The sequence below is a fragment of the Polistes dominula genome, unplaced genomic scaffold, assembly GCF_049000335.1.
Source record: "Polistes dominula isolate Pdom_NZ unplaced genomic scaffold, Pdom_raw_medaka contig_77, whole genome shotgun sequence".
NCBI classification, from domain to species: Eukaryota; Metazoa; Arthropoda; class Insecta; order Hymenoptera; family Vespidae; genus Polistes; species Polistes dominula.
The window spans coordinates 887,806-905,074 of NW_028301152.1; the positions used below are offsets into that span (position 1 = coordinate 887,806).

General features: G+C 34.6%; 1 protein-coding gene across 5 annotated transcripts in view; it reads right to left on the bottom strand.

The window, feature by feature from the left end:
* The window catches only part of rho-5 (rhomboid-5), a 228,511-nt gene that overhangs the window by 119,915 nt on the left and 91,327 nt on the right, over nucleotides 1-17,269 (bottom strand). For all 5 annotated transcript variants that reach the window (XM_089178194.1, XM_089178198.1, XM_089178196.1 and 2 more), the window contains 3 exons: nucleotides 12,578-13,253; nucleotides 10,457-12,276; nucleotides 9,467-10,126 (listed from right to left, as the gene is read on the bottom strand). In XM_089178194.1, the coding sequence (XP_089034320.1) occupies nucleotides 9,467-10,126; nucleotides 10,457-12,276; nucleotides 12,578-13,222 (3,125 nt within the window). In that variant the 5' untranslated portion in view covers nucleotides 13,223-13,253. The remainder of the gene's footprint in view (nucleotides 1-9,466; nucleotides 10,127-10,456; nucleotides 12,277-12,577; nucleotides 13,254-17,269) is intronic.

A 17,269-nucleotide genomic window follows, 5' to 3' on the forward strand; every position in this document is an offset into this window, starting at 1 on the left:
TTCTTCAATATGTCGTTCATTTCGTATTTATTCAAAGGAAAATATTGCTGTGCATCGAATAGGTAGATTTTTCGTACGAAATTTTTACAAATGTTGACTGAGTGTGTGTTTTTTTTTTCGGAATCGTTCAAACGACTTTTTTTTTGTTCAAACAAATTTTTATTGTATACTTCGAGTAACTTTTAATATAAATTATAAATTTAATCTCTTTTAGATACACTTTTAAGCATCAGTATAATTCATTAGTATCTCTTATATACGTATATTTGTAATTACATTTAAACATAAACCCTTTAAATATCTCAATAATTCTCTCAATAAGAAATTAAATAACTCAATAATTCTCAAAATGAGTAATTAAATATCTCAAGCCCAAATATATCTCAAAGTATAAATAGAGTTAATCAACTTTTAAAATAAACGGTTCAATTATGATTAAATTACCAATTATGGATTGATAAATTACATCCAAAATAACGGATTATTTATCCTAAAAGATAAACGAGATAAAAAAAGCTATAGATAGATAGATAGATAGATAGTAACGAGTAAGTAGGAAAGTGAAAGCTTTTGTTGGTAATTTCAACCGGATGCGGAATAAAAGCCTTAATTGAACGCGACGCGAGGGGTTGATCTCGGGTTGGTGAGTTGGTTGGTGAGTTGGTTGGTTGGTTGGTTGGTTGGTTCACGTGGGAACGCCCGGTGTCAGGTTGCAATTTCACGTGACGGGGCCAGTTAAACTCACAGGCACGACATAATTACCGAAGTTGCTGGTAGCAGCAACAGCAGCAGCAGCACCAGCAACAACAGCACCCAACCAGCCAACCAAACCAGCCAACAGTCTTGTTTCTGCTACCTAACTAGTATCCTCGTTCTTCTTCTTCTTCTTCTTCTTCTTCTCCCTCATCTCATTCTAACTCATTTCATCTCATCCCACCTTCACCCCTACCTCCAACCCCATCCCCCTACCACCAGCTTCTCTTCTCTAAAAGATAATACCCGGATGTTCTGTTCACGACTTCCGACTCGTTTCGACTATGAGACAGACACCTTTCCACCTTGCAAATTCTATGAACAAAAAGCACCCTCAACCCTCACCCCCACCATCCCCACTCTCACCTTTACCTCTCTCTCTCTCTCTCTCTTTCTCTTCTCTTCTCTTTTCTTCTCTTCTCTCATATTTTATCTCTATTTGAGTTTGTTAGCTCGCGTAAATGTTATACGAAGATTTCTCGTGAAATTGAATTAATTATCAGATTGATAACTCATGCGAAACTTCAATTATTTACAGTTTCATATTATCATGGTTGAATAATATTATAACGTTTTGTATAATTATATTAGATCGCGCGTTTCGAAACTTCATTATTTTTTTATTAATAACTTTTATTATAATACGAGTTAAATAGTTTTCATTTTTATTTTTTATTTTTTATTTTTTTTTTTTTGCAGAATAATGTACATTTCATTGGACGTCATTTTACTATTTAATATTATTCGTTAATATAACATAATATTGTTTATTATTATTCTATATTATAAAAAAAAAAAAATAGAAAGATACTTCTAGGATGATTTAATACACAATATTTTTTTGTTTTTGTTTTAAATAAAAGTTTACACATTAAGTTATAATTATGTTAATCAAGAATCATATCGAATAATTGATTTAGTATGAACATATTTTATTTTTATTTCAACTAACTGAAACCACTCCTTGAAATTGTGTTCAACATATATTCAGAACAAAAAAAAAGAAGCCCATGTACTGTGTTTAGAATGATTGATAATCTTGACTAATCTCACACATAAATCTAAAAAAAAAAAAGATGAAATAGTTAGATATTATGAACATTTTAATGTTCACATTTGATAATGATGAAAATTCGAAAGATTTAACGAGATTATTTTCGGTAATCGAGAAGGAAATTATAGAAATGTTTTAAATCAAATGTTGATAAACGTAAATTGGGTCAGTCAACGAATGATAATGTTGCTTTTACAGGAGAAATGATTCTGCATGAATATGTTCACATATACATACATACATGTATACCTATATGTATTATATATGCATATATGTATGCACATATGTAATTATATCTCTACGTGTATATATATATGTGTGTGTGTGTGTGTATTGGCTCTTGTGACCGTGCTCGAGTAACGCGTACCGCGATTTAGTAATTCTATCAAAAGTTACATCGTGGGTGGCCGCTTGTATTCCATTAATCACGCTGAATTATGGTCCGCGCGATATTGCTCGTACTTTCGTGAGCTTTAAACGTTTACTACTGAAGCTCGCTAGGTTTGAAATGGTATGGTTTGAAATGGTTTGGTTTGGTTTGGTTTGGTTTGGTTTCGTCTCGTTACGTTACGTTTCGTTTCGTTTGCTTTGCTACGGTACGTACGGTTCGGTTTCATTCGGTTCAGTTCGGTTAGGTTCAACATCGAATAATAATATCCTTGCTCGAATGCATTTCGGAAATGAGAAAGACAAAAGTGGAACGAGTTGTGTTATTGGTGTCGACGTCGTGTATGTGCTCGTGTTTGTGGAATTTAAATGATCGGAGAATGTTGGGGTATAGTTGAAAAGGCAAAGTGGGGGAAGGGGGATTAGAGAATAAGGGGGTCTCAACCCCCTCAGTTACTTGAAAAGGGTCGGGAATAAATAGAAGTATGTGTATTTTGTGTGTGTCTGTGTGTGTGTGTGTTAAGGGGAATGAATTTTTACGGATATTGTTAGAAAACATGAATATATTCTTTCTATTACGTTCTTGTAATATTACATGTTCACTCTGTGCAATAGTTGGTTTTTCTCTCTTTGGTCACTGTTTTGAACGACTTTGAAATTCCAATGAAACGATGATACTTATCGTTACTGAGATGATTCTTTTCGAAAATGAAAAAAAAAATATATATATATATATATATTTCTATTTTTGTTCATTTTAATTTATCAAATTAAAAACAATGGAGAGAATAGGTCTAACTCTGAAGGAAGGAAAACGAAACTAATTCAATTGTCTAATCAATTTGTTTTTCTTTTGTGTGTGTGTGTGTGTGTGTGTGTGTGTGTGTGTATTGATAAGAATATAATATATACCAAAAATATATTAAATTTTATATTAATTACATCGATAATAATTAGTCTTCGATTTTTTTAAAATTGAAAGATAAATTAAATATACAAATTGAGATAACAAAAGTTACCTGTTCTCTCGTTTATATTTCTCTAGGTATATATTTTATTTAAATAATAACATAGCAAAGAGAAAAATAAAATTCGCATACTTAAAATAAACTGATCCATTATCGAATTCAATGGTCGTTCGTTTTAAACCACTTTTTTTTCTAAATTTATATCAAACGTTGAATTAAAGAAAAAAAAAATTAAACAACGTAAGCAACTAAGATAATTTGTTTAAATTCGTAATCATTTAAACGAGAAAATAGAAATGAAGAAAAAAAAAATAATAATTATCCTCTCTACCAAACACTTTGTAATTTTTCCCCTTTCCGTACATTTTATTGTCTTTCCCCTTTCTCCTCCCTCCCTCTCCTCCTGATTTTCTTATTTTCTCATTTTTCTCATTTTTCTCATCCTGCTTTTTTTCTTCTTCTTTTCTCTTGCTATTTTTCATGTCTCGTCTCCGTCCTTCTTCAACTTTAACTTCAACGAAACGCGAATAGGTTGAAAAGTTTTGCCAAAGGAAGAATAGAATCAAAAAGAAAGAAAAAAAAAGAAATAGAAGAAGTAGGGGGAAAAAATATTTAAAAAAAAGAAAAAAAAGAAAAAAAACAAAAATGCAAGAAAAAAGTTTGTCCACTTTTTTTAATTTCGCCGCTTGATATCGATCGTGTTCATTTCAAGACGCAGCAGTGGTGGTTTTTTTAATCCCTCAACCGTAGTGTGTGTGTGTGTCTCTACTTTTATTTATCCTGAGTGCTAAAAAGAAAAAAAAAAGTAGAGGAAGAAAGTGGAAGAAGTCCCCCTACCCCCTTCCCCCTCACACCCCCCCCCATATAGGAGGGAAAGTAAGAGGACAAAAATAAGGGTTGGAAAAAGAAAATAAAAAATAAAAAGGAGATGCAGAAGATGATGATGAAGAAGAAGAAAAAAGAAAAAAAAAAAAAGAAGTGGCGTGGTAAGTGTATGGATATAAAACCATGACAGTTTATGGTTGTATATATATATGTGTAAAATGTACATATGCAAATGTATACAGAATATATATATATATATATATATATATATATATATATATATATATATATATACGTAGTATGTCACAGATTTTAATGTTGAAACTTTTTTTTGCAGTATATATTCTTATGATATTAAATAAAAGAAAAACATTTTACGTATAATTGCAGTTTACATAGTTAAAAATTGATGAAAAAGTATTTTAATTTAAACAAATTTTGTTTCACTTTTTATTTATTTATTTATTTTTTTTTCATAGTATAGACGATTGGCACACGTCGTGTATAATATGATATTTGAAAATTGAACAATTTTACAAATTGTATTGATTTTTAAATCATCGGTTAATCCTTTGGGTACATTTGACGAGTGAGACACGTCATCTGTTTACTTGGGTATTTTGTTTTATTTTATAATATTTATTAATATTTAGTAATTAAAATGTCGTTGCCAAAAAATAAAAAAAAATATATTTATATCATCAATATATAAATATATATTTCAAATAAAATGTATTACTTTGACATATTAATCCATATATATATATATATATATATATATATATATATATATAATTACAATAACAAATTAAATTCGTTTATGTATACATAAAAATTTGCAAATAATTCAGTACTCAAGGGGTTAAGATAAATTATAATTCAATTTTAATCCTTGAAAAAATTATTATTAATTTTATATATTTAAATTGATTTTTTTTCTTCAAATTTTCAATTTATTATTATTTTATTTCTTCTATCGAATTCGCGACGAAAATAAAAAAAAAAAAATACCGAATCTTCGGAAAAACAATCCTATTCTAGAAACCATAGAAATATACCGACAAAGTATTTTTTTTTTTCTATTTTTTTTTTTTGTACCATTTAAATACCAGAGAGGATATCTCCCGTATAGAAAGAAAGAAAAAAAGACGCATAACTCAGCGAAATATTTGGATGGGGGTGGGAGGTAACAAAAAAAAAACAAAAATAAAAGATCTTTTGTTCGTGATACAGATAAACACACACACACACTCACACATACACACACACAACACACAGAGAGATAAAAAATAAATAATGAAAGAATGAAAACGTTTTTCAAGAGTTTTCCATTTTACTGAACAAACACGAGAGGCTGTTTTCTCGTAACCATTGAGAAATAAGAAGAGACATTGTCAAAGACAGAGAGAAAAATACAAAGGGAATGAGAGGAAATGGGGGAGAAAAGGGGTAAGAAAATAGATAGATAGATAGATAGATAGATAGATAGATAGATAGATAGATAGATAGATAGATAGATAAAAAGAAAAAAAAAGGAAAAGGAAACGTACAATCGGCTTGACCAGCACAAAGCTTTGAACAAACGAATGACAAGCCAAAGGGAGGGATGAGAAGGGAAGGGAGGGGAGGGGAATGGGGGGGGGAGGTGGTAGCTTTGCGAATTGGCGAATTGCTAACATCGAAGTAACATAAGCTTAGAAAGAGAAACGAGTGAGTGGACCTTCGGTATATCCTAAAGCAAAGTGAACACTCAGCGAAACTGGCGTGCCAACGTAATCTCCCCCAGATTTTCTAAACGAAAAAGGGTATCCCCCTCGGTTTTCGATACGTTTCTCTATGAAACAACTTCACGACGAATCCCTTTTTTTTCCGTTCCACCTATCGTTTTTTCCACCACTGCCGAATAAAACTTTTTTATGCTTTTGAAGATAGAAACAAAAAGTAGTGGGGAAGAGGAGGAGGAGGAGGAGAGGGGAAGATTGAACGAAAGAGAGAAAGGGTGGGTGAGGGTGGGGAATTACAATACTACAAGAAACTTATAATGTTACTAAATTGTAGGAACAACTATAAAATTGTTGCAATTATTATATTTTTCTTTTTTTGGTAATTTAATTAAAATTATATATTAAAAATAAACTATGGCGGAATATTTGCGTTAGTATTGTATTTTATTCGATAAAATTTCTTTTTTTTGTAAAAAGTTATCAAAAAATATCGAAACAAAATGTATGTGTGTGTTTACATTTTTAAATTATTAAATACAAATATGTAATATATTATATTATATAAATATTTAAATATATATATATATAAAATATTTAAATTAAATTATAAGTTTTTTTATAACGGGACACACAATAAACAAATATAAACGAGACGATGACTTGCATGTGTTTTTAAAATTTTTGCGAAGTTTTACAAATTCACGAACGACTGATTATTTTTTTTTTTTTTGGTTGCATCACGCGTTGCATTGCATTGCATTGCATTGCGTTGCGTTGCGTTGCATTGCGTTGCGTTGGGTTTTGCGTTGGGTTTTGCGTTGCGATTCGTTGCATCGTCGTGCATGGATGCAATCCGACAGAAGAAAATATTATTACTGGCACATTGCCTAATGTTTCAGGGTTGCTTTTATTTTACAGAGGAGTTGAATTACATTATGCGATCAGCTTTAATTACTGTAGTTGTTAATGGACCAATTGTATAATACATTTCTATGCTCGTTTTAATAACGTGATTTGTACAAGATCTTTCAAATGATTAATAGATTCTTTATCTTTATCATCTGTCAATCATAATTTTTCTTCTTCTCTCGAAATATTCAAGGTTATCTGTTAATTTACCGATAATTTAGGTGCATATATTTTCTTTCCTTTTTTTTTTTTAACGAAAAGATGACAAGAGAAGAATAAGAAGATAACAGAGACAGAAGTTAAGAGAGAAAGAAAAAGATCAATTGGCGTAAAAAAGAACAAGAAAAAGAAAAATCAGCTGACGATGAAACTTGTTCACAATATGTCGTCTAAAATCCGAGCCAAACATGGCCACCACTGCGCTTGCGCATACCACCGAAAGAAATGATTTATTCGCGATGCTTTAAAAGCTTTTCGATAATCCGACCACGGGTGGTCGTGTAGTCTCTGTCGACTATATGCAGTTGCTTTCGAAAAAAAATTAGAGAAATACAGAAAGAGAGAGAGAGAGAGAGAGAGAGACAGACAGACAGACAGTATACAGAAAGAAGAAGAAAGAGAGAAATAAAGAATATGAAAGAACGAAAAAGAAAGTAAGCAAGGGTAAAAAAAAAAAAAAAGGAAAATAAAAGGAAAATAGAAAGAAATGCAAGAAATGCAGACGGACAGGACAGGACAGGACAGGACAGGACAAACAGACAGACAGAATAAAAAAGAAAAAGAGAGAGAGAGAGAGAGAGAGAGTGAGAGGAAATAAAATAGGCCACGATACTCCATTAACCTGATTGCTGTGACAAAAGTAGCGACCTTTCCAAGCTCGCTTGCAGTTCCAGCACAGCAGAGCACAGCACAGCATACTACTACCACTACACCACTATTACTATCAACTAGTATAGCAAGTATACTACGAAACTGCTAAATGTGGACATGCCCTAAATTCCAAAACTCGTGTTTAGACAGCTTCTCAGCACGCTAATTGCTGACTATTAAATGAAATTCGTGCACTCGCAAGTAAGCCGGTTTAACGAGCTGCACGATTCGACGCTTACGATTTTCTTGCTCGAATACCTCTTTTCCCATTCCTCTTCCTTCCTCTTTTAACTCTCGATCGTTAATCGTTTTACGTTAACGTGCTATCTCTTTCACCTATGTGTTTATACGACTTTTGTTCAACAAAAAAAAAAAAAATAATACAAAAGAAAAAAAAAGCAAAAATATAAACAAATAGAAGAAAAAAGGGTTAAAGGTGAATGAGAGAAGAATGCAAATAGAAAAAAAAACAGATAGAAAGATAAAGAGAGAAAGAAGGGTGTAGGAGAGGGAGGAAGGGGGGTGAGTGGGTGGGTCGGGGTGGTAGATAGATAAATAGATCGAAGCTAAACTAAAGCAGGTCACGCGATATGAGGAGGAATCTCGAATGTTAAACTATAATCCCCCAGAGGGCGGATAGTTAGCCTCTGAAAGCCATAAATAACATTTATCCACCGATTAAGGGTGGGGAAGAGGAGGGGAATAGAGGCTTTTCCATTCTAATTCGTGAGCTTTATTATAAAGGCTCCTGATTACGGCTATGCGCGTACATTACGTTCCCCCATTCCTTTCCTTTCCTTTCCTTTCCTTTCCTTTTTTTTCTTCTTGTTTTCTCTTTCTCTTCTATGCTTTTACCGTTTCTTCACCTTTCCTTCCCTTCCCTTCCGTTCTCATCCCTACCCCTTCGTCGTACTTCTTTCTTAATCCTCGATTACACGCTCAAGCTCTCGACATATGCAAGAGCTTTCATTCGTTTTACAATACCATATATTCCATCTGAAAATGATTTTCCACGTGTAGGTGTGTGTGTGTGCGTGGAGGTTTTACCCTTTGTTGTGTACGTGTCGGGAAGGGGCGGTTATACGAGTGGATTTTTTTTGTTTATTTTTCTTTTTTTCAATTTTCCCTGAAATTCGCCATTACTTGTCGAGATTAACGTTTCACAATAAAACAAATTTGATTTTGCCAAGGATGCAAATGTACCAAATGTGTGTGCATGTGCATTTGTCTGTGTGTATTTACCATTTGAAAATACTATTCAATTTGGAATAGATTTAACGACTAATCCTGAATGTATTAAGAGATTTATTAATCTTTTGAATATGTTATAACTATTATAAGTAGATTCAGAGTATTATTCGTATAAGAAATACGCGTACACGTCTTTGGTAATATTTATTTTATCGAAAATGTTTCTAATCTAGGTTTTCATTAAATATTTGAATAATATATTTTAAATTTTCAGGTTTTTATTTTCAATGAAAAATTATTAACGCGAATTAATATTTTATAAATAGTAGTAAGTAATAGAAGTAATTCAGTTTATTACCATACCCCATGTATTTCCTGAATCTGAATATAAATCTTAATTTATTTATTTATTTTATTTTTTTAATTTAGGATGCTTTTGCACGAACGACCCTTATAGGAGTCGTTAGTAACGAAAGGATTTAAAAAATTCTATCATTTATCAAAATTCTACAACATTTTTAAGGTTTTTCCCACTCATACGGTTATTTAGTTAAAAACTTGTATAGAAATATATATATAATATTTATTTAATATACTACTCATTTAAAACAAAAAACAAAATATAAAATTTTCTCTGCAATTACTAGAATAAAATAAAAAAATTTGTCTTCAAATCGTTTAACCAGTTAACCTGTCGGAGTATTTAAATTTCAATTTCTAAGAAAAAGAAAAACAAAACAAAAAGAAAAACAAGAAAGACGATAAATAAAAATAATAAAACTTACCATGATGAATGAGTGGATTGTGCCGGTATAGATGGCAGCGCACCAGGTGGTAGAGATCTTCTTATTGGTTGACAACATGGCCTTTGTCCGTTAGCATTTGTAGCTTCGTTACAACAAGATGGTGGATTGGCGCAAACGTGTCTCGCTACGATGCCAGCAGAATTAGTCGTAAATTCAACCGCAGACGTGCGTAACTTTGGCCTGAGCAACGGTGACGTCGAGAAGCTTTCTCCACCTCCAATCCCTCCCCCACCTCCAGTTCCTCCGACTACGCCACCTCCTCCACCATTTCCTCCTCCGCCATTTCCACCACCACCAACACCACCACTACCACTTCCTCCTCCGCCTCCACCGCTCCCAACACCTCTTTGATTCGACGTTGCTGAGCTGCTGGAGCTACTGGAACCTGGACTTCCACCTAGACGAGCCGGTGACGCGTAGGCGAAACCGCGGAACCGGAAGTGCGCCTGGTGGTACGGATATCCGGCTGGTGGTGGTAGCCGGTAATGATGATGGAAGCCCAGGTCTCTTCTCATGTACGGATCACCGGGGTCGTTCGTGGGCACGTAACGATCCGTTGGGGTATGGGCAACCGGTGGTACGTACCTGTCCACGTACCTGTCCGGATAGAGCACCTCCGGAGGTGGTTGCGGCACATACCTGATTAAATATTAATTATAAATTTAATAATTTACAATTATAATGGATATGTATAGATAATAATAGGAAGGAATTGTGTTTCTTAATCTGGTCGAGGGTTGAATATTTTTTTCAAGACTTTGTTAAATATTTAACTATACAAATAGGTATTGTTGCTTTGAATGTAATGGTGTTTATAATGTAAGGTTTCTTTTTTTTCATTATTGGAATTGAGAAAATTAAAAATGATGTGTATATCTGATAAATGTGACCTATCATGTAATAATGATTAGCTTTTGTTTGTTGTTATTGGTAAATAAAAGATAATATTGATCGATAAAGATTAATTACCGTTCGACCGGAGTGTGAGCCGTCGGCGGGACGTAAGTGCCTGTACTCGATGATCCGTAGGGCCTATCGGTCGACGTAGGAACGACGGAAGAATTGGCGCAGCTAGAGATCGGCGCTATCCTACCGGTAAACCTATCTTTTGGTTTCGGTAAGGACAGGTACTTGTCCGGGACGCTACGTGCCGGAGAGTATCGATCAGAAGGAGGGTGAAAGCGGTCAGGAGTGGTAGTAGACGATGAGAATCGATCGTTTGAGCCCCCTGACCCCGGAAACCTGTCGTATCGGTCTTGAACCGGTCTGTCAAACTGATGCTCGTTCCCGAGCGAATATCTGTCGTTGGCATAGCTTTGGACCGACTTCGACACTTGGAGGAACTTATCTCCTCCGTTCTTCGACGATGTCTGATAGGTTCCGTTTGGTCCAACATTTGCAACGGTACCTCGGAGTACCGTACCTGACGTTTCTGGGGTCGGTGAAATCGTGGAGAAACGATCGTTAACCGTCGTCGCCGATGACGACTGGATGCCATTGGCATTCGCGTACGGCGAATGATAGCGCGTTCCAGTTTCCGAAGACGACGACGGTGAAGACGACGTCGCGGCGGCCAGGATACGTTCGGTTGGGTTCGAATCTGTGACGACGACGTACCTTGAAGAAGACGACGACGACGTTTCTGGTAGGTTCGACGATCTACCCTCGTGTCCTGGTGACGATGCCGTGAGATAAGCGACCCCACCAACGGAGTATCTTTCCCCGTTACCGCGTGCCTGACCGCATGATCTTTGTATAACGAGCTCGTTGAATCTGACATCATGAAAATTCGAGTATCTAACGTATTCCGCGTTACCGTTGTTGACGCCGGCACCTTGTCCAACCTGATTCGATCCATTCGATCTTTCGGAATATTTTTGACAAACTGCCTCGACCGTTCTGTCGGCATAGTGTCGTCTATTTTGATCGTTCGCATTTGATACCACCTGAATAGATCTCTCCGTCGCCGTGGAATATCTTTGATGCGTACCTTCGTTAGTCGACGCGGGTAACGGGAAAAACCTTTCGTTACTCGTTGCGATCGATGAGTAACGATCGTGGTGCAAACTCGATGATGTCTCTTGTTGGGAACGGTGATAACGTTCATGGATCGGTGATTCCCCGTGTACGTATCTGTCGGATGATTTACCGGCGAATCTTTCGGGTACGGGTGCGTGAATCGGCGATGCCGATAATAATCTCTCAGTCGAGATCGTTGTGTATCTCGACGCTGGCGAATCTTTTCCTGATCCGACGTAACTTCCAAGGATGTTCCTGTCGATTTGTAAATTGGTCTGAAGGGCTCCCAACACTGGCGAAGATCCCGACAAGAGACGATCCCCATTGTTCCCAGTGTATCGTTGCTGTTGTTGATCCTTGACATCGTGCATGCTGCTCGCCGCGTTGCAACTCGATTGTTGTTGATTGGCCAACAATCGTTCACCCGAAGAGTATCGGTCCTTCGTTGGCATAGGCGAGGCTGGTGCTGTTCCACCGCCATATCTGGCGCCCGGAGAACCGGGGGGCAAAATCCTATCAGCAGGAGGATAACCAACCAGGCTCTGGGACGAGGCATATTTCTCGCTTGGGCTGGGCGAGAGGGGCGGGGGCGGCACGAACCGATCGTTGGCTGGTGCCGGTGAGGGTGGCGACGGAAAGGTCTCCGACGAGAAGGAGCTTGACGTGCACGAAGATACGAGGACGTTTGCGTTCGCGTACTCGTTGTTCGTTGATGCAAGTCCGGGATCGTTGCTGACATGATGGAAACGCAATTCACCCCCGTTAGCGACCTATCGATGCAAATATCGTACAAATTTGTAAATATTTCTTCGAATAATTAACTATACAAGAAATAAGGCAAATATTATTTTGTTAAAAAAAAATTAATTTTCTGTTACTTTTTGCGTAAGTTTATTTTTTTAAAGTTTAGAAATATGTAACCTAATTAATAATACATAATTAGTATCATATTTTTAACTTGTAATTATTGATTTTATTTTTACATTTATTCCTCTATTTAGCAATCTTATAAAATCAAATGTTCCATAACATAGAACGTAACAGTTCGTTATAATCCAATAGTCAGCTTACCTGAAACCGATCTCCTGGCGGTATAGACAATCTTTGTTCGGCATGGAGGTTGCTGAGATCAGTGAATCGAGCGAATCGGTCGACAAGGACGTTCTGCGACAAGGATTGGCTAGAACTAGTTTGTCTTCCGGTGTATTGGTGATGAGCTTGCAACCCGGATTGACCGAATCTCTCCTGATTTTGGTAATGTCCGAATCGCTCGCAGCTCGACTGAACCGATCGAGTCTCGACATTGGATTTGCCATAATCCTCGATTGAGGACTTGTCCGTTGACTTGTCGTGCCGATCGATCGCCGAGATTCTCTCACGAGAGACACCATACTCGCTGTGATCGTTGCTCTGAACTTGCTGATCGGTTTGATAACGATCTTGGTTTGACGTGCCAGGGATTGTTGGCGTTGATCGCGAATCGGACTGCTGTTGTTGCTGCTGCAACTGCTGCTGTTGTTGTTGTTGTTGTTGTTGTTGTTGTTGCTGCTGTTTATAGCAATCCGTTTGGTTACCGGCAACAATTTGTGTCCCGACACTCCCGGGGTTTCCACTATTGGGCCCTGGAATTGGGGATGACGAAGGCCCGTATTGGGCAATCGGGTGCTGGTGCAACAGGTGACGTTCTCTTCGGCCATAGTCGTCGTCTGTCGGCATCCTGGTGGCCCGGGGCCCGCTGTCAGGACATCTAAAGAAGAAAACAAAAACAATCCTTTAAGTTATATTCAATTTATCAATGTATTATTTTATATCTATTTAACCCTTTGCATTTTATTGACTCTGTTATTGCAATGTTTTAAATAACTTCAAGTATAATGCACGCAATGTGTACAAGTAGTCAATTAAAACAGTATGCTACTTTTTCACAGATAATTAAAAAATTACAAAGGATTAAATTTACATTTGTTATGGTAACTTGTGAACAAATCTTTGTTTAAACTATTTCTTCATTTATTTAAAACCAAGAAATGCATTTTTAATGAGTATATATGGTAGATTCATTTGGTCTACCGAATATATTCATTATAGTCTAAATGGTCATTACATTACTCATTATCTATATGTATATTTCTACAGGTGTTATGTTATAACAGATAAACGTACATACGTCTCGCGTTAGATAATTCGCTTTAATTTGCTATTAATGTTTGTCTCATCCTAATTTGATCCTCATATTTGCATAAGATTAAAAGACTAATGACGATTAAGTAATACACATGTTTTAATACCTTCTATGTACAAGTTACAACTTAACTTGATTATTTGAGAAATTAAGGTCGTCGATCGATGGTTGTTGTTGCATCCCTTTTTGGTTAGAAACATTTTGTTATACATGCATATACCTGGTAACTTTTAATGAAGTCTATGATGCATAAAACGTTGGACTAGGGGACAAATAGGTAAATAAATAAATAAATAAATAAAAATGTTTATAGATTTTATTGACAATTTACATATATATTTTATAGTTTCCTTATTACAATATATATCAATCGAATAATCTAACCAATTATTTGAACAGGAAAAAATAAATTAACAAACGTACCTACTAGATAAATATAGAATATAATAATATAATTTATGATTATTGACAATTAATAATTTCCTCGATTAGTCAATAATAATTTCAAACAATTCGTCTAACATAATTTTCTAATTAACCTAACGAACGATCATAAACAAGCTAGGATTAGATAAACGTTTCCAAAAACAAATAAACACAAACACGAATAGATATGAATAAATAGATAATAATAAACGTGGAGGAGAATTTTAGTGACAATTTGCACCTCTTCCGCTATCTAACACCCCCGCACCACCACCCCCAAGCCAATTCGGTTAACCTAGCCCCCTTCCTCCTCCTGCCCTTGCGTTGATCTATCATATTTCTAAACCGAGCTATCTAACAAAACGATAAACGAACGATCACGTCATAACGATAAAATGTTATACGCAATGGCCACCATTGGACAAGGTACGGATGGGTTGTTGTTACGTGACGTTAAAACGCGACTCGTATAATCGACTGCAAATTAATTGGAGCCAACCTCCTCCATTCCAACCCCCACATCCCTATCCCTCATCCCCAACCATCCCCAAGCATCCCCGAAGCTCGTTCGCTCGCATTCGAGTTTCACTATAGCCGAACGTGTCCGAACGAGTGACGCGTATGACCATACATAACCACAGCTCGACTTCCATGCCGAATTACTGCAACATACGAACCCATTTTATCGATCGAATTCTCTCTCTATCTCACTGGGGTTCTGTTTTCGTTCATCTTTTTATTTTTATCTCTTTTGAAATTGATAAAAAAAAAAAAAAAAAAAAAATATTACACGAGTGAGAGATTAATACAGGGTGTTTGATTAAGGGTTTGTTCATTTTTCTTTCTCCTTTTTTTTGTTTGTTTTTTTTTTTTGTTTTAAACGTATAAACATTGTCAACGTATTGTACGAATAAAAATAAGAATCAAATGTTTTCTTCCTTTTTTTTTTTAAATATTTATAGTCCATTTAAATGCATCAATTCGAAAGTTATACGATTCATTGTAAAACTGTCTATAATTTAAGTTTGTTATTATTTTTTTTTTTGAAAGTAGAAAAATTGTATTTTAGGGTAAGTGAGTTGGGGTTGATCAAACGTAAAGATTTATTTGTTTATTGATTATTTACATAAATAGATATGATAAACGTATTTGCGATAAAAAAGGAAAAGTATTATTTAGTTTACTTGAATCATAAAAATAAATTGTTAGAATTATTTTGTATTATTTATTTATTATTATTATTATAAAAGATAAGAGAGAGAAAGAATCGGTATATTAGATGTATTCTTTAATTTAAGATAAATGAGAATATCTCTTTATCGAACACGGTTTTAGGTATAAATTGGAAGTAGTATCGTACCGCAGCGTGTGTGGTGTGTAATATCGTTGCTAGAATGAGAAAGTGGGGAAAAATAGAAAAAAGAAAAAAAAGAGAGACAAAAAGAGAGAAAGAGAGAGAGAGAGAGAGAGAAAGAGAAATTTTTGTGCACTGCAATGCGTCGTAGTCCAACATGTAGGGCCGAAAAGGGAAAAAAGTTGGGTTGGTTGGTAGGTGGAAATGGTGCGCGTTGCCAGTGTCGTAAAGATAAAACGCAGCTGGTGTGCTTTTGCGAGTGAGTGAACTAGGGTGAAAGAAAGAGACAAAGTAGAAAGAGAGAAAAAGATATAAAAAGAGAAAGAGAGAAAGAGAGAGAGAGAGAGAGAATAAGGGTGAGAATGAAATGGAATGGGATAAGAAGACGCGTACGATACTTTAACTTTTGCCAGATCGTATAATATCTTTGGCCAATCGATTGCATTTCTCTTAAACCACCCCTTCTCCACCTCAACCCCAAACCCCAACCCCAACCCAAACCCAAACCCCAATACCATACTTTTTTATTATTACGAAACTTATCGGTTAACTCCACAAAATTTAACGTTACGTTTATGAATAACCGTGATATTCCTCGTGAAAAAAAGAACAAATGAGTTAGAGAGAGAGAGAGAGAGAGAGAGAAAGAAAGAGTGTGAGAAAAGATATTTCGTAAGAATTATTTAAATGTTGTTTTAAAATAAAACTTTTAGAATTATTTTTAACCACGTTTTCTATGTATACGTATTTTTAAAAAATATACTATATATATATATATATATCTTGGAAATAATTGTAAAAAATTTCATTTTTGGTTTGATTTATTTTGTTTTATTTTAAGATATCATATAATTAATTCAACAACAAATTATAGATATAGTTAAACATTTATCAATGATAAACGATGAAATTTAATAATAGTAATTTTAATAGTAAATTTGGAAAAAGGTTTCTTTTGACATCATCGATAGGAATAATGTTACACTATTTGTTTTTTAATTTATTATTAAATAAAATGAATTAAAAAGTGTGACGCTGTTTGTCCGCAATGGACTCTTAAACTACTAAACCGATTTTAATCAAATGTTATACACTGTGTGCAATTTCATTCAACTTGAAAGATAGAATAGTTTATATCTTAATTTATAATCGCAATATTATTTTTCGTTGACTTAAAGATGTGTGTATCGGACTGATTGTAAACCACAATACAAACACATTGACAAACATTCGTTGAAATGTTACAAAACTTATTGTTTCATAACAAATTATTATTAAAAGAAAAAATAGTAATCTTTTACGAAGAGATTATATCCGACCTTGAATTGATTGGTAAATAGATAAGTAGTGACGGATAAAGAAGAAAAAAAAGGAGAAAAAGTGATCATCAAGACACGGTCGGACTTTAATGCACCTTTTCTACTTGCTCTTTTCTCGCAAAAAAGAAAAAAAAAAGAAAGAAAAGAAAAAAAAAGGAATCTCGCTTGCGTGGACAACTAGCTGCAGGCAGTTTTTGCAATTAGCGATTCTAGGGTACCCTTAAGCCAGTGTTTCTCAACCTATAATCCGTAATTCAATATTCGTAATCGAATTTTTAAATCTTTCAAATTAATTAATTTTAACGATTAAAACGTAATATATTATATAACAATTAATATATATATGTAATATTATTTATTTCAATATAAAAAAAAAAAAAATTGTAAAATTGATTGATTGACGGACGTAATAAAATTGTCAAAAATTCGTTAATTTCAAATATTATAGCGAAAATATATATTTTTAACTGTATATAAATTTC